The following is a 19,428-nucleotide window of genomic DNA, read 5'->3' as shown; positions in this document are numbered from 1 at the left end:
GTTGAAGGGATGGAGAGTGACATAGGCTACTTTTTGTTTCTTTCTCTAACCCTCCACTGCCCTAAAATGGGGGGTGGAAGCCGTGGAAATTTGTACACTCCACTACGCGGTTAGACAAGAAGTGACGTATAGGGTTGCTATTACTTAATACATATAAATATATATATATTTCGGACGCCAGTTGTTCATCTTATAGTTTTTAAATCGGGTTTCCATTAAGCAACTACACAGATTACTATGGATGAAGGGGTCAGACGTTTTGTAACGTTTTGGACAACATGTTTATTGCATAATAATGCACCTGTCGTAAGCTTGCAGCTATGTATGTTGCAACACAGCTTCGTTAATAAAAAGGTTAGCGGTGAAGGGCAATATATTAAAATTCATTTATTATAATATATCTTAGAAAAGAATGGGAATGAAATAAATTATTTCACCGGTAACTTACTTCTGACGATATTGAAATAAAAAAGGAATTCGTAGTACCATATCGTTAGTGATAGTTTGTCTCAATTTTTCATATCCTATTTACCTAGTGTCCCGCTGCTGGGCAAAGGCCTCCCCTTACTTTTTCCTCTCGACCCTATCGTCGGCATTTTCCCACCATTTTGGATAGAATGCGCCTAAGTTATCCCGGCATCTCCTTTTTGGTCTGGCTGATGTAAATACAATCAGACTCACACTTATCCTGGAATAAATACCTAGTTAGTTTTTAGTTTTAACTTAGAACTTAGAACTTAGATATGTAAGTAAATTTATTCTCTTTCTGTAGCAATTCGCGCCTGTAATTGTAACTCGGTTGTAATTTGATTTCCTACGGGACAGGCATTGCCTAGTGTAGGAATCACGCCAACTATTGGTAAGGCACAAAAGGTTTGCTTTTCAAATTCACTGTTCTTTAATTTAATGTTGTGTGTATGTATATGAATTTGTAAAGTTGAATAAATATGTTTTATGTTATGTTATGTTATGTTTAATTTGGTGTCCCAATATGTTACCTATTATTTGTGTTTATTAGACAGGGACAGAGTTTACAGTTTCGTTAAGTTTGGCTATGAATTCATGAATAAACGATTAAACATCAAATAGGGATGACGACTACATAAAAAATGGCTTCTGTTTAGTCAGTTAGATCGTCCAAAAGTACTGAACACATATTTTTCGCCTTTTTTTAATTAATGAAAAAATACCTACAAAGATATAGAGCATCAAAGTTCCGGAGTGGGGGCTTGTGACGTCACGTCTAAGTAAAAATTGTACCTAGGCGTGAAGTCACGCGAAACTTCAACGCACTGTACCGTCGTAATTTTTCGTTTACAAGAAAAAAGCAAAAATACGTGTCTAAAATTCTTTGATAATCTAACTGCCGGGCCGGACTAATTAGTTTTTTTTTAGTCGTCTCGCCTATTGCCTCATGATACAATTAAGTACTAACCTTTTCTATTTCTCAATAAAGAAACCAAGAAACTTGTTCAAAAAGTCTAATCCCAATTACATTTGAATATGTATAATAAGTATTATTCCAGCTACTTCTAGTTCATTCCACCGTATAATTTTCTACCGCGAAGGAATCTTTATTGAATGAGGAGTGCACCTCTTTAATATTAATAAAGCATGGTCGGGGACTGACGTCACTCCATGTATAAGTAAATGACGTATGTACTTGCAATACTTGGTTGCATAAACCTGATTCTTCAATTATATGTAGGCGCCCCTTTTTAGGTACTTTAAGGCAAAACATTAGTACTGACGTCACTCCATGTATAAGTAAATGACGTATGTACTTGCAATACTTGGTTGCATAAACCTGATTCTTCAATTATATGTTGGCGCCCCTTTTAAAGTCTCTAGGCAAAAGTAAAGTCTCAGTCAGTTCTTCTTCGTTTTGTTTTTAGTCCATGAGACCTTTGACATTGACAGTCCCCAAATTGACCCGCATGGGAAGGTTTGTAGCAATGTTTCCCATATGTATTGACAACAGAGATAAGGGCACTGAAGGATTATAGGCCAGTCATCACAAAAAATATTACTTATGTAACCTCCCACGACATTTGAATTCGTGTTCTGTAAAAAATTTACTACTACACTCTTTTCATTCGCGGTCGAAAGTTCAAAATATAATCAAGTGCTGAATCACCATATTCACCGGATAAGGGTACAGTCAACCAATTGGAACCCTAGGCCACTGTAGAACTATGTCATAGTGACGTTATAAATCAGATCGTAAGAAATCTCTTACTGCTTGTCATTTTGACATGGTTGTAGAGTGGCCTAGGGTTCCAATTGGTTGACTGTACGTGTACATAAGCCTATCTTTATGTTGTCCACGGCATTATATCCATGGCCATAATCAAACCATTCAAATAATGGTCATTACTGTAATCGCTCACTTACCGGCTCGTCGAGACACTTTTATCATTCTTGACATTATATTCTAATGTTGACTAGGCCTAACTATTTCTATAGTACGAGTCTTCAGTGATATAAATTTGGAGGAATATTAATTTTTTTTCTTTCCGTAACCAAATTTAGAACTTCTTACTAAAACATGATATTTAGCCGAATAGTGCATTCTGTCCTTTGGCTGAAATCTGCTAAACAAGCCCCGTGCCTGTATGATTACAGCTCCAAATAGTCCAAATACCTCTATATTTTAATCCTGACAGTACTCTCCCACTTTATACGAATACCACTGTTTACATTGTTCACTCACTCGTCAATACACATGATTGCCCCAAGGTTCCGTTTCTTATAGTGAAAAAGATGTTTTCATCTAAAAATCCACTAGACATTCTCCCTTATTCCTGATGAAGCATAATGGTATGCTTTAGGCATGGACAACCACAATAATAATTTTAATTGTCCCGTGACGGCACCGGGTCAAGGCGGGCCAATTAAAATCTAATTTGACTCAGTAATCCGCGATTAAGTCACCTTAATTCGATTACCAATTCGCAATCACGGCGCCTTAATGAGATTGGACTCATTAATGTTGGAACGTTTAGTTAGTAACAACATCGGAACTTAACTCGGGTATCATGTCGTTTTAGAATTACTTGATAGCGTACTTTTAAAGTTTCGCACTAGGTAGTTATGTCCGATCCGAATCTGATCCGAACCCGTGAAAATGTGGTCTGTAGAAGCCGTAGAACTATTTATACACTATGTAACATAATTGCCGAAGATAAATCCTACGGCTTATACATTACCTTCTATAGTACCTTTAATTTTCATGGTGTTTATTTTAAAAAAAGGAAGTGGTATTCGTAACCGCTATTCGATACCGGTTATGCTCTTAAATGGATCACCAGCATTAATGTTACACCGTGTATGATAATTTACGCAACACATCCGAGGAATAGCGGAAAGAAATCGGATCGCATGACGGAGATCGGATCTAGTATCTAGTACGTAAATTCGCTCTAAATTTTAGAAAACTCATTGTACAAGCCCAGGAAGAAACATAATTTTTTAGCCAGACAGACGATAATACACAAGGTTACCACAAATTTCAGTGCATGTGGCAGATTATCAAACATGTCTCTGGATACGACATACGATACTAGAACTGGGGTGTTATTACTGAACTGCTTGAATAAATAGAGGAACCAAAACCAGTATATTACCATAATATTCACAATTTCGTTTTCTTTCAACCCCATTTGCTGAAAGTGGCACTTAAACTTGAGCAGTTTCCTGTGCTCTGCCTACCCCTTTTGAGAATACATGTGCAGGTGTATTAATTAAACAAAGTCGTCCGCCGAGACTAACTGTATGCCTAAAGCTCGCGAGAAACTGGTTATCTTCGAACGGATTTTCATTCCGTTTTCACCTTAAAGCCTCCGCCACACATAAAGCGTTTTGATGGCGTAGCGTTAGCGGAGCGTCAGCGGAGCGCTACGATAGCGGTGCGCCGGCGGAACGCTCGCTCGCAATCCGCGCTCGTTAGTTCCCGCCGGCGTCCGCTAGGCGCAACGCCAGCGTTCGTCCTGCGCACCGCTATCAATGCGCTCCGCTAACGCTCCGCCTACGCTCTCAAACCGCGCATGTGTGGCCGAGCTTTTATAGATGAATTTTTGATGTATATTTGTAAACTTTGTAAATATCGTCAAATATACCTATCTTCAAAGTCATCAACTACATGTTGAAGAAGGAGATCACATAACTAAATTAGTTATAGAGGCGTTTTGGTCTTAAATGTGTGAAATAACATGCCTGGACTGTTGCCAACCCTCTATACCATCAGCGACAAGTAAACAGATTAGTATTTAGTAGGCACGGAGATATTATGAGTTGCCACACAATTTCGTTCGCAGTACATCCTCTTTGGGCGCGATGAGACGCGAAGTACTATCAGCTGCAAAAGTGCATGGCGAATTTATTAATGAATACATTCATAATTTCTCCATGCAATTTTGTAGCTGATAGTACATAGCTTAAACACAAGGTGTTCAGAACAAACAAGCACCTCTTATATTTGTGACGTCTGATTTTTTGGTTTTCTGCGTCGTTTTTAACGAAAAATACCCTCATTATGACAGAAATGTCACTACGTCTCTTCTACACTGAGAGAAAATACAACCAGTTTTCATGTTCGTTCAACAAGTTTTTTGGTTAAAATAGCGCCAACGTGCTCTTTGGTTCAAACAACAAGCTACTCTCTCCAGCTAGTCATTTGAATCGGCAATATATTTGAATCAACAAGTCGATTTTATAAAAACAACCTGACACATATTGTTTTAAACATACGTTTGGCTGATTCAACCGGATAAACCGCAACAAGTCGAACTTGTTAAATTCACAATGCAAATTTCTCTCAGTGTAGCAGCTGTATTATTCTGAGTATTCTGACACAGGTTAGCCACCCGGGGAAAGCATTGGAAAATATTAAAATAAGCATTTTCCATTATCGATCGATTAAAGTAATAACCACATTGGTTGGGTAAGTATTTGATAAACCTGCCAGCTAGTATATTTCTAAAAACTAAACATTATTTTGATAGTAGGACAAATTAAAATCAAGAAGATAGTTTTTCTTAAGCAAGAGATTGTCAGCACGAACACAGTCAGTCAAAGGCAGCAAAAATACGTCACACTTTTATAGCTCTACAAAAAGATATCAAGTTCTTGCCTTTGTTGAGTAACAAAAAATTTCACTGAGAAATCCTTTACTACGTTCAGGACCCTATCCTAGCAAACCATGCTTCATTGTGCATCTTCACGACCTGTGTATACGTTTTGTAGTTCACAAAGGGAATAACCTTGTGGTGGTAGGTATCTCTCACCCATTTATTCATCTGCGCGTTGATCTGACGATGCACAACATGGGATCTAGCCGACCTAGCATTATGAGTTCTCAAAAGCAGTGTAAGTTTTGCTTATAATCGATTAAGGACCCTCAGAGGCAGTAATATTTTTTGATGAATACTTTTGCATGTTAAATTGTATCTTAATTATAAGATGTAATGTTTTGAAAAGAAGTGGCCCGCCAAGTTTCTTGTCGATCCCATAGTGGATACCCCCCTCCCAAATGAGGAGGGACTGAAATCTTCTCGAGGCTGAGGCGTAGGGTTAGAGCCGGCGTAGCTTTATTTGACGTTCTTATGCGCATTGTAATATGCCTACTTGGAAAATAAATATTTCATTTCATTTCATCGACTTGGTGGCTATAATTTGAAGCATCCACTTGGTGGCTATTATTTGTGCTAATTTGTGATGAGTTGGCGAGTCACCGCCTGTCTTTTACAATCTTGAGACTAGTTGTCATGGCAGGTGTCCGATAGTCTCCCCCCATAGACCATTATCCAGTCCATCCAACTTACACAACAATAGCCTATGACCTTAGTTCCCATCGCAGCACAAAAGTGCTGCACTGAAATAGTCTTTACACCTGGCGGGGACCATCTCCGGATGTACCATATTGTGCGCTCGGGGATGGTATCCACCACGTGTATCCCTTGCTAAAGGCAAAGATTAAAGTGTCTAAAAGGGCCTCCGTGCTGTTGGCTTCGGCCCCACACATGCCTCCAAAAAGTCCGGGACCCCATGGTCCCGAGATATGGTAAGACATTCAAATAATAAAAAGAAGATGTTGAAGACACTGACCTTGTGGTAGGTATCTTTCTGCCAGTTCTTGATCTGCGCGATGACGTCGTTGACGAGCCGGTCGCGCACGGCGAGGTGCAGGTCGGACAGCCGCTCCGCCTCCACCATGCCGCCTTTCCACGCCGCCTCCATCGTGCCGTATTCAGGTCCTGGGGAGAAAAGGTCATCATCATCATCGTCATCATCATCATCATCATCATCATCATCATTATCATTATCATCGTCATCATGGGCCTGTAAGTCTAATTCAGACTATTAAAGTGCAATTCTCGAAAAGTTTGCACATTTGGATCACGTCTCCGATTTTGATAAAAATTGGTAGACTGATAGAGTCCATGATGCTGAGCAAAATACACTAGGTTTCCCAAAATGTCCTATGTAGTTTGTATGAAACCTTCCTTTTTGTTACCAGATTTCTATACATTTTCGGTAACAAACAAGGAAAGTTTCATACAATCAACCTAGGACATTTTGGGAAACCTAGTGGAGTATCCAAATCGGAGACGTGGTCCAAATGTACAAACTTTTCGGGAAATGCACTAAAACAGTGTCTTGTCAAGTAGTAGAACGGCAGCGTTTTTCATGGCTGTCTAAGCCAATACGGGAGCGGCAAACGCGACCACAAGCCAAGTGTAATTTGCCCGTGGCGAACAGGTGTCGGGCTGGTGACGCTTGGCTCGCTTGATTGCGAGTGTCTTAAACCACGCCTCATGGATCGGATCGGATCATATGTACGTAACAAACACCTGTATTGCCAAAAAGAGTAGGCACATGAAACGTACGGGGCACGCTTTCATCGCGCACGAGCAGTCACACTAAACACTACAAGGTTGCTTCCTGAGAGTCTAACGTGTGCTACACGGGAAAAGCTCGCGCAGTTTTCATGGCGCCGCGCGGAGCGATAAGCACGGCCAATTTGTGTGAGGTTGATGTTGTTGAACCCGCCCGGTTTACTCTAAAAGCTCGGCCAAACTAGCGCGTTTTGAGAGAGCATCAGCGTTAGCGGAGCGCAATGAAGCCGGACGGAGCAGATCGCGAGTGTTCCCGTTCCCAAACTTGTAAGCCTATATTTTGCAACTGTAAACTTCTAATAAGTATTGAAATGAAATGAAATGAAATGAAATGAAATGAAATATTTATTTTTCAAGTAGGCATATTACAATGCGCATATGAACGTCAAATAAAGCTACGCCGGCTCTAACCCTACGCCTCAGCCTCGAGAAGATTTCAGTCCCCCCTCAGTTGGGAGGGGGGTATCCACTATGGGACCGGCAAGAAACTCGGCGGGCAACTTCTTTTCAAAACATTACATCTTATAATTAACATGCAGTAAATAACAACATACAATTTAACATGCAAAAGTATTCATCAAAGAATATGAACAGACTAGGTACTCTATGGAAATCAATTTCAATAAATTATATTATTGCTTAATAATACGTCGTTCTTCTTCAGAGAAAACATATCAAATTGTCATAGAAGAAAAAGATAATATGAATCTCAATATCATTAAATATGTAATTTACCTACACAACATAAAATATAAAATATTTGATGTGCTTTCTTATCTGAACTGTGTCCTCTATACATAATACAATTATTTTAATTGCTATTCGTTTTTTGTAGTTTCTGGTTCGGGCCATGCATGTTTGTCTGTCAAATAGTCCTCGACTCTGTAATAAGCCTTTAACATCAATGATTTTTTTAAGTAGTTCTTAAGAGCTGGGAGGGGTAATCTCAAAGCAGTGTCAGGTAACTTATTATAAAAATGAATGCATTGCCCAACAAATGACTTCTGTACTTTACGGACACGAAACTTCTTTATGGCAAGCTTATTTTTGTTTCTAGTGTTATAATTATGGATATCAGAATTCTTAGTGAAACAGTCTAAATTCTTAACAACATAAATTATACTATCATAAATGTATTGGGAAGCTACAGTTAAGATATTAATTTCTTTGAAGAGTTCTCTTACTGATTCACGTGTTCCTAAGTTGTAAATAGAACGAATGGCTCTCTTTTGTAATACAAAGATAGTCTGTATGTCAGCTGCTTTGCTATTGAATGACACATAAAAAATCAAAACAACATTTTGGAATAAAACAATTAGCTAAATGGTTAACATTTAATCCATATTCGGACAAGTCCGCTCACAATGCGCGCTGTGTTATGTGTGACCGCGCGAGCGTATTCAGTGCGCCGCCGATCCACTTTGAAAACGCTCGCGATCTGCTCCGCTAAAGCCACTAAAATCACAACGCCCTAGAGTGGCCGAACCTTAAAACGCTCCCTGAAGATAATACATAAATTAGTCCGGTGCGGATCGCGAGCTCGGTCCGCGTGCTTGACACTAAAACCAGTCTAAGGGATTCGAAAGAAAACCAAATCGTGATATTGTACTTAGAGTCAGGTTGCTAGTCGATCACTAAACTTGTTTGGCTTGTGGTCGTGTTCTATGCTCCCGTATTGGCTTACACAGCCACGAAAAACTATTCGACTCTGTTTGATTAGTCAGTAACAGACTTTAGCCAAAGATGATTGTCAAGATACGAGAAAATATTAAACGATTATGTATTATTTTGTCCCTATCATAATTTATAAGTAAAGTTTGCAATTCCTACCTCACAGGTAGGCCTATATTAATATTTTCCACACTTTTGATTCGCGCGATAGCTCGCCAACATCCATATTTTTCATTACCACTACTCGCGTAACTTGAATCATTGAAACCCGAGTCATATCTTCTAGCAACAAAGTTCATTTTCGATGACTCCTAGCGAAGTAATTATACCGAGTAGGGTTAACCGCGGAGGTGCAATTTGCGTTAATAGCTGGTAAATACAGATTGATATAAGCGTAGTTAAAACTAGGGATTGCAATCCGGTCCGGCGGATCCGGTAATCCGGCCGAATCTGGCACTTTTTGGCCGAGCTGTCGGATCCGGTCAATGTTGTTTTTTTAAACTACGTCGGGGGCAAACAAGCACACGGTCCGCCTTATGGAAAGCGGTCACCGTAACCTGCGTAACCGCCTGCAACTCAAAGTATCACATGCGCGTTGCCACCCCATTAGAAACTGTCATTGGTGATCGGTTACCACCAAGACATTGCGTTTTATAAATGCATTGGGACGACGCGCGACGCCGACGTAAAGGCGTCAAATGGAAGGATAGTGACTAAACAGAACAAAATTAATAAGTTTTTTCATTGTGAAAATACCTATATATGTAGGTGTAAGCAAATGACATAGTTTTCCAATTTTGGATTTTTCCCACTTCTAAGAATAAGAATGAGAGTTACTTTATTGATTAAAATATAAATATCATATATAACACAAAATTAGAAATACATACCTCTCATTTGTTTATATGTAGGTAATAGGATTAATAGGTATTATACAAAAACCGTATTATACAGATTACGGCTAAAATCCGGCCGAATTTAAAATCAATCCGGTTTGCAATCCCTACTCAAAACATTGGCTAGCTCTTCAACCACCATATTTCATTTAAAACAGAACCTTATACTAGAAGAATAAAGTATATTTAGTCTAAGAGCTGTCGCGATAAACAACCCTGGGTGTTAACAGGTCGTTGGATTCGTTTTAATCAATTTAAACCCGAGGCTAGATATTAGGAGTATAATGAGTTATGCTCGGATTTTATTGCGACATTTTAGCGAAACCTGTTTAAGCAAGGCCAGACTCAAGTGTAAGGTTTATTATCGATTTATGAGTGGATAAAGGAAAAAAACGTAAAACAGAACTGTGATAAACGATAAACGTAAAATAAAAAATAAAATATTTTAGCAGTTAGCACTTAGTTGCAACAGATCTAATAATACTGGAAAACACTTACCGGACTTGTCGTTAACTAATTCAAAATAATTAAAACGGAAACGGAACATATGTCAAAATAATTTGCTCGATGTGCACAACGATATGCCATAACCGATTTTGTAAATATTTGTGTTATTTTATACGTCTCATACCTACAAAACACAAAAATTACCAACATTTTGTTACCGTTATGTACACCTTATTTTGAGTGAAATCGCGACTAAAATACTATTTCTGCGTCTGTACAGTAAAAGCCGAGATATTTACCCATCAAACTTAACTTACGAGAAACGAGAAACATAACCCGACCCGACCAACCTGACTGACTTGACCTCACCGAAACCATATTTCATTAAACGGGCAGCTCAATCCCAGTAAATCTCGTCCGAGAACAAAATTAAACGACAGCGCGTCCACGGGATTACTTTATTTTTACAAGTCATCGTTTGCTCTAAAAACGACCGACACCCGACATTTTTTCCAAATTTTCAATTTTCAACTTTCTTTTCTTTCTGAAAGAGTTTAAAACTCGAATATGATTTGTACGCTAACAAGTACACTGGGACTTATAAGGTTATATTAACGGCATATTTTTTGACAGTGAGAGGTGAGGGAGGGGTAGATATGAAACCTGTCTCATCGCGTGGACCGCTGAAGGCGCAATTTTCGCAGGTGTTTACTTGACGTTTCATAACTGATTACCTACACGCTTGCGAGCCGTGATGTAATGAAGTGCTAATTTGTAAGATCTGCAAATTATAAAGAAGTACAAACACTCTAGACTTTGTTCCAATTTTTTGATGGAAATTTTAGGTTTCCAGTGTGTCCTCTAGTCTTCCATCGAATCTTTTAACTCAAATATGAGATGGAACCATAGAATCTGGGTGGTCGGTGCGTGGAACAGACATTTTAGCTCATCTTTTTTAATGGTGGGATGGCAAGTACTGACAATTTTGAGTGTAATAAGTCCAAAAACTCGAAAATTTGTGAGAATCTGGTATTCAATATTTTTTCTGAAAAACTCTGCGATTGCATCAATTGCATACATACATATAATCACGCCTGTATCCCATAAAGAGGTAGGCAGAGCACATAAACTACTAAGTTTGACTCTTGGCAAAAAGGGGTTGAAAGAAATCCAAATGGTGACATTGCAGTGACAGGTTGCCAGCCTCTCGCCTACGCCACAATTTAACCCATATACCCACTGTCGATTCTATGACACCCGCATAGCAATGCACCACTATTTTTAAGTTCTACGAATGAGAATCAATATTCTGGCAGCATGTTTGTGGCATAATGGTTCATTAGATAACATTGGTCGATGGGTACTCCGTCTGAGCAATGGCGCGTGCATTCCAAATTCAAACGCGGGAATGACACTTTCGATTTTCAAATCGGCAACGGAACGTGCTGAAGCGGCCATTAAGTGCGTCGCCGTCGTGCCGACCGGCCAATACGAACGCTGAATTACAGATTGGGGCAGGTTCCAATGGTTAGGCGCAGGTGAACGGTTGACTCAATTAATCCAGTATTTTTAAGCTCTTTCTTAACTACGTGAACATGTTACACCTTCTACAATTGTTTAGGTAGAATTAACCTTTTAGTACTAAACTCGCTAAAGACGTGAACAGACACGAGCGGTTCTCTTCCCAGCGTTCCGACAAGGTGTAGCGATTTGGCTGATTGGTAGAAAATTTGACATTTAAGTCTTCCGCACACCAAAGCGCGGGACATCAGCGGGACAGCTTTCATGCGGAAACCTTATTCGACATTTCTAAATTATTAATTTGCGTAAATAAGGTTAGATCAGAGGCCACCGCAGGCCAACGGTAGGATTCCTGCAGTTCATTTAAAGCCTCTTTCACGTGACTGGAAAACCTTTATGGTTGGCATGGGGGATGGAGGACGGGGGAGTGGCCATGCTGGCCATCCAACAACACGCTTGGTGGGCAGCGTTAGGAAGGCCTGCCAGGGATTAACAGAGGCGTCTTCTGCAATCCTTATAGTATTAGGATTGCAGAAGACCGTGCTGAATGGAGAGTTTTGATGCGCCAAATAACGACGTCATGTGGTCGCGACCCTCAACCCTGAGGAACCGAGGAAGAAGAAGATTTAAAGCCGGGCCAGAAATATATGACCACTGTTAAGACGGCGTTGTTATTCTGATGTATGTGGTGACAGTTCAGTGGGTATAGTATGAAGATAACCTAACCACAAAATGAAAATTTTGAAAAAATCCCCGTCCGCGACATAGTAGACCGATTTTCATGAACATGAACACTCCCGACTAACTCAGCTTTCAAACAAAGAAAACTAAATCTAAATCGGTTCATCCGTTCGGGAGCTGCGTTGCTACAGACAGACACACACACAGACAGACAGACAGACACGTCAAACTTAGGTAGCGTTCCCACTTAAGCGTCGCGTGTCTCGGGGCGCGCAACGGACGTCCGCGCCACGCCGGCTGAATGTAATTCAAAAAACGTCTCCTCAGTACATTTTGTATTAGGAAGGACGTAAGACGCGCCCCAGGCGGGGTGGCGCGGACGAAAATGTACTGAGGAGACGTTTTTAGGGTTCCGTAGTCAACTAGGAACCCTTATAGTTTCGCCATGTCTGTCTGTCCGTCCGTCCGTCCGTCCGTCCGTCCGTCCGCGGATAATCTCAGTAACCGTAAGCATTAGAAAGCTGAAATTTGGTACCAATATGTATATCAATCACGCCAACAAAGTGCAAAAATAAAAAATGGAAAAAAATGTTTTGTTAGGGTACCCCCCCTACATGTAAAGTGGGGGCTGATATTTTTTTTCATTCCAACCCCAACGTGTGATATATTGTTGGATAGGTATTTAAAAATGAATAAGGGTTTACTAAGATCGTTTTTTGATAATATTGATATTTTCGGAAATAATCGCTCCTAAAGGAAAAAAAAGTGCGTCCCCCCCCTCTAACTTTTGAACCATATGTTTAAAAAATATGAAAAAAATCACAAAAGTAGAACTTTATAAAGACTTTCTAGGAAAATTGTTTTGAACTTGATAAGTTCAGTAGTTTTTGAGAAAAATACGAAAAACTACGGAACCCTACACTGAGCGTGGCCCGTCACGCTCTTGGCCGGTTTTTTGAATTACATTCAGGCGGCGTGGCGCTGACGTCCGTTCCGCACCTCAGGACATGCGTCTCTTAGATGTGGCCGGTCCCTTATTCAGTACAGCCCAATCGAACACTGGCGTATGACAGGGCCAGTTTCTGGCGCTGATGCCGCAATTCGCCAACTTTCCATTTCGTTGCACATGTTTTATTCTCGTTGCATTCAGTTGCGTAACAGTGAAAAACGGTGAAAACTAAGTTAGCATTGGAGCTCGGTGGGGTTTCAATGAGCCAATCTCGATTTATTGGGGATTCTAAATTTCTAATGCATTATCGTAAACATGCGGTTTGTAGTGTGAGGCGAATTTTAGTATTACGCTTTGGTATTTGACGCCTTTTAATACACAAGTCGCTAGTTACAAACATCATCTATACAGGGTGTAACAAAAATGGTGGTGATCCGTTTAAGGGCGTATTCAGTATCGTATTCTCATCAGGAAAAAGTAGGATAAAAATTTTTTTTCGCAAAATTTTTTTTTATCTTTGTATGGAGATTCGACCGATTCGCGCGGCCCGGCTCATACAAAGGTGAAAATTTTTTTAGCGAAAAAAAAATTTTCTTCTACTTTTTCCTGATAAGAATACGATACTGAGTACGCCCTTAAACGGATCACCACCATTTTTGTTACACTCTGTATTTGCGCGCAGATCAATTCTTGTGAATTTTTGGAAGCAGGTTCAATGATTAAGAGGCCTTATTCCTAAAGACGAGCGTTTTTTGCAAAATAGAACCTTTTTCATTCAAAATTATAAAGAAACTATAAATGATTATTAAAAAAATGATAATGTTCCTAAAAGTACATATCTTAAGCTAGAAAGTCAATTGGTACTACTTTAAAATATGTCTTTTTATACTTCCGAAAAATCAGTTTTTTCGGAAGACGTTTTCAAATTTCGTAGTGGAATAGCTCGTTTAGAATCGTGATTGTGCTGTTAAAAATGTTATTTGGGGTTATAAATGATCACAATCCTATTTGTTATATCCTGTACGAGTTAGCTAATACTTTGACATTTTAAGATTTACTTGAAATGGTGGATAAATAACCTTCCGTATCCTCCCCATTTTTTCGATAAAAAGAGGTTTACATTATGTATTTTTCCTGCGATTCCTGCATTTTTTGTAACTCTTAAATAATATTATCCTAAACTAGAACTTCTTATTGACCTATAAAAAAAAAATCATACATATAAGACATACCTTTCTGTCGATAGATATGTTTTTAAAACACCTAAAATTCGAATAAAAGACACTGTGCTAACGCGAGCCCGCTCAGTCTGCGCCGAGCGCTCGAAGACAACGGACCTGCGTTTGATCGTCCGGCGCACCTACCTTTCGTAAGCAGCGCGATAGTTCCGAGAAGTGCCGTAAACTGCGACTAAACAAATCTTGATCCTTTTTACACCTTATGCAATTTTAGCATTCGACATGCTTTTCATATGATTTTGGATTTTAAGTTATACGTGAAGTTTGTTGAGAGTTTGAATTATTATTATATTTTGGGACCAGGATGAGGTTCTGGTTCTCATGATGATGGAGTCAGGCAGGAGATGTTCAACAGTTCACCATGTTTGGGCTCATTAGATTTGGGCTGATGAGCACCATCGATCTAGATGAGGTCCAAGGTCTCATGATGGAGTCAGGAGGTGGTCAACAGAACTGCTATTCTCCTCATCATAACCCCATCATGTTTGGGCTCATTAGATTTGGGCTGACGAGCACCATCGAACTAGATGAGGTCCAAGGTCTCATGACGGGGTCAGGAGGTGGCCAACAGAACTGCTATTCTCCTCATCATAACCCCATCATGTTCGGGCTCATTAGATTTGGGCTGACGAGCACCATCGAACTAGATGAGGTCCAAGGTCTCATGATGGAGTCAGGAGGTGGTCAACAGAACTGCTATTCTCCTCATCATAACCCCATCATGTTTGGGCTCATTAGATTTGGGCTGACGAGCACCATCGAACTAGATGAGGTCCAGGGTCTCATGATGGAGTCAGGAGGTGGTCAACAGAACTGCTATTCTCCTCATCATAACCCCATCATGTTTGGGCTCATTAGATTTGGGCTGACGAGCACCATCGAACTAGATGAGGTCCAAGGTCTCATGACGGGGTCAGGAGGTGGCCAACAGAACTGCTATTCTCCTCATCATAACCCCATCATGTTCGGGCTCATTAGATTTGGGCTGACGAGCACCATCGAACTAGATGAGGTCCAAGGTCTCATGATGGAGTCAGGAGGTGGTCAACAGAACTGCTATTCTCCTCATCATAACCCCATCATGTTTAGGCTCATTAGATTTGGGCTGACGAGCACCATCGAACTAGATGAGGTCCAGGGTCTCATGATGGAGTCAGGAGGTGGCCAACAGAACTGCTATTCTCCTCATCATAACCCCATCATGTTTGGGCTCATTATAAATATGTGGAAGGTCGTTAATAATAATAAATGTTTTATTAGGGTACCCCTACATGTAAAGAGGGGACAGATATTTTTTTTTTATCTACTACTTTTTTTTATCTGTATTCATATACATTCAATAATATTTTTTTTAATCGGTCCAGTAACAACGGAAATATCGAGGAACAAAGATAAAAAAATTAAAAAAATAAATAAACATACAGACGAATTGAGAATCTCGCCTCAAATCTCTCAGATTTGAGGCGACGGTTAAAAAGTGACACATCATGAGCAGTTCCAATGCACCAAATATCACTGTTCTGGACGTAAGTGCATGCTGTTCTTATAAAAATATGAAAAACACTATAACTGTGATAATTTCCGAAAATATTAATATTTTAACTATAAAACTCCCGTGAGACTCATACATATTTAAAAATATTTTAAGCGGGTTACTCACGTATTAAGTCACGTATTAAAGGCGGGGTGTCGCTACTCTTGAGAAAGGTTCTCGAAATTGAACCGAAACATGTCGAACGCTATATCGACTTAATACGTGAGTAACCCGCTTAAAATATTTTTAAATATTAATATTATCAAAAAACGATCTTAGTAAACCCTTAGACTTATATTGACCGGGATATAGACCGTGATTACCTTTCTGATTTTTGTCGAGCTCCCGATATTTCGACGCAGTTGCATGCATCATTATCACGGAAAACTGACGAAGGCGGGTGGATGTTAAAGTTGTATAGACAGCGCGCGATCTACCCTCCTTCGCGCGCGTTTGCTGCGTTCACTTTCAGCGTTACCACTGGTCGCGTTTACACTCGATGGTCTGTCCAAACACACTACACTCACAGTGTCACTACGTTTGTTCAATTCTGACTTCACCGGCCAAAGAAGCCATTCAGAGAAGCCATTGAGATTCACAAATATAAAAATTTCAATCGTGAGGATGGCTTCAAACTATCTAATGTATGGAATCCAGTGATTTGTTTGTGTAAAAAACCGGTGAAGTCAGAATTGAACAAACTTAGTGACACTGAGAGTGTAGTGTGTTTGGACAGACCATCGAGTGTGAACGCGACCAGTGGTAACGCTGAAAGTGAACGCAGCCGACGCGCGCGAAGGAGGGTAGATCGCGCGCTGTCTATACAACTTTAACATCCACCCGCCTTCGTCAGTTTTCCGTGATCATGATGCATGCAACTGCGTCGAAATATCGGGAGCTCGACAAAAATCAAAAAGGTAATCACGGTCTATATCCCGGTCAATATAAGTCTAATGAAAATAACCGTGAATCATTCAAAACTCTTAGTAAACCCTTATTCATTTTTAAATACCTATCCAAAAATATATCACACGTTGGGGTTGGAATGAAAAAAAAAATCAGCCCCCACTTTACATGTAGGGGGGGGGGGGGGTACCCTAATAAAACATTTTTTTCCATTTTTTATTTTTGCACTTTGTTGACGTGATTGATATACATATTGTTACTAAATTTCAGCTTTCTAGTGCTTACGGCTACTGAGATTATCCGCGGACGGACGGACGGACGGACGGACGGATGAACAGACAGACATGGCGAAACTATAAGAGTTCCTAGTTGATTACGGAACCCTAAAAAACAGAAATCACTATTAAACTATTCTCTAATTTCAAGTTCCTAACTAAAATTTTCCTAATAAAAAAAAAACAAATTGATCCCGCTACAAACTTTCACCCCCTTTTTCCCTCTACTAGGGGTGTAAATTTTCATAATCGATTCTTATCTCTTCGAAATTTTGTTAATGCAATCTGTACAAATTTCGACTTTCTAGCTTTCGTAGTTTCGGCTCAGCGGTGTTGGTTGTTGAATCAATCAATTAGGAAACCTGAATTTATATATGTACATGTAGACTAATACTATACTTATACTACATTCATATACCTTATTTACTACTACCATACCATGAATATGAAATTAAATAAAGAGTCCCCATATAAAATTGAAAATTATGTTATTAGCAATTTAATTCAAAACTATCAAGATTATTCGTGTCTGCGTTGAAACGCGCGTTGAGTTGCCGGTGCTCGCGTACCGAGCGCCAACGCCATCTATCGATGGCCGTTTCGTGAAATTGATGAGCGCTCTAAGGAATAAGGGGTCTTAAGTATTCTGTCGATTGGCTTCTTGAATTTCTTTACTACTACTTACGTTTCGCAGAACTTATAGAGACAGTGAATATTTGATAAGCCTTTGAAGACTGTTATCACCATGAAAAACTGTGAACGACGAAGGGTGAAATGTTACCCGTTTATAAATCCCGAACGACCCGAACTAAAAATAACTAACAATATAAAGTCGGGAAGTAATTATTATAAATTCTTTACAGTCAATACGAGTATAATCCGTTTCCCTACCATTTCCTGAAATTGTGGAGTTACGCTAATTGTTATAAAGATTAATGACTAAAATTGAATCAATGCTCGCAAAGATAACTCCGCTAGTGCACATAAATACTTCCGCTCCTAATTCGTATAATCACTACTAACACTAAATGTTTATGGACAGTATTATGACTGCGTTTCAGTGCAACAAAGTCATGTCATATGAAAAGTAGAATTGTAACTAAAACCTGTGCTAAAACTTAAGGGTCGGTTGCACCAACCAAACCGTCCATTACCAAATTAAGCGTTCGCATTTTTTTTTGTGTGGGTATTTTAGATTTCCGCTGCGTGACATTGATGAGTCTGTTAACTGTGGTTGATGCAACTGGTCGTCTGGCCCTAATTAAGATTAGGTATTTAGACGACCGAGATAGGTACAGTCACCCAATTGGAACCCTAGGCCACTCCGCAACCATGTCAAAATGACAAGCAGTAAGAGATTTCTTACAATCTGATTTATAACGTCACTGTGACATAGTTCTACGGTGGCCTAGGGTTCCAATTGGTTGACTGTACAAAGGTTTCCACTGGCTATGCAAGGTTTCCAGCTTCCAGCTGTACGTCCATGTTTCACTTGAGAATTGACGTTGTAGGGGTGGAGTGGAATCGGAAATAACCTGATAGGAGTATCCATACCAGGGGGAGGATTAACGGTCAGATACATAACCAAGGACTCCGGACTCTCCGAAACAGTACGTAACAGGGTGAAACGTTAAATAAATAAATATTGGGGACACCTTACACAGATCGACTTAGCCCCAAACTAAGTAAAGCTTGTACTATGGATGCTAAGCGACGATATACATCCTTAAATCGATAAACACATACTTAAATATATACATAGAAAACATCCATGACTCAGGAGCAAATATAAGATATAGTATAAACACTAATATTATCAATTAATAACATTATGTCCATAGGCAACGATGATGGCTAATCATAAAACGAAGATATGTTAACTTGATATTTAAGTCTGTCCGGAAACTTTTTATTATTTTATTATCCGTTTCTAGGCCAATGAACTGCTGTCTAATAGTACTGTGGTCGACATAATTTGTTGTCGTGCGTGAGCGACACCCGACACCGCAATCAGGCGGCCAACTGTTACCGTGATACCTTTTACTGGTTACAACCACATTCTTGTCAAGTTGAATCAAACACTTGTACACGTTTTTTTTATGTTTATGGTATGTAAAGAAACACGATGGAGTGAGCTCGCGCAGAAGATGCCTGTTCACCCTTGATTTGAAGGTTGCCGGGTTATATGAGCTCGGGTTATAGCCGCCAGCAAGCAAGTTTTAGATTTATAAGCTGTTGGTTTTCCAAATAAAAGAAAATTGAACTACTTTTATATGTATGTAACCACTTTTTTCTTTGCTTACCGACTACGTCATTCAAATTTTATTTTAAGAAAATATCACACTAGGAAAATTGCCCACCAATGCCTTAAACTGTCTATTTACACTTTTCATGAATACCCCGTTGTGTTGTCA

The 19,428-nt window shown here is 39.6% G+C and overlaps 1 protein-coding gene across 4 annotated transcripts in view; it reads right to left on the bottom strand.

Moving 5' to 3' along the window:
* LOC125236029 (protein kinase C and casein kinase substrate in neurons protein 1) overlaps nt 1-19,428 on the bottom strand; it is a 221,325-nt gene that overhangs the window by 94,999 nt on the left and 106,898 nt on the right. For all 4 annotated transcript variants that reach the window (XM_048142715.1, XM_048142712.1, XM_048142713.1 and 1 more), the window contains one exon: nt 6,106-6,254. In XM_048142715.1, the coding sequence (XP_047998672.1) occupies nt 6,106-6,254 (149 nt within the window). The remainder of the gene's footprint in view (nt 1-6,105; nt 6,255-19,428) is intronic.

The sequence above is a fragment of the Leguminivora glycinivorella genome, chromosome 18 (genome assembly GCF_023078275.1).
Source record: "Leguminivora glycinivorella isolate SPB_JAAS2020 chromosome 18, LegGlyc_1.1, whole genome shotgun sequence".
Taxonomy (NCBI): domain Eukaryota; kingdom Metazoa; phylum Arthropoda; class Insecta; order Lepidoptera; family Tortricidae; genus Leguminivora; species Leguminivora glycinivorella.
The sequence above is the reverse complement of the archived record's forward strand: the minus strand, read 5'-3'. Positions and strand labels throughout refer to the sequence as shown.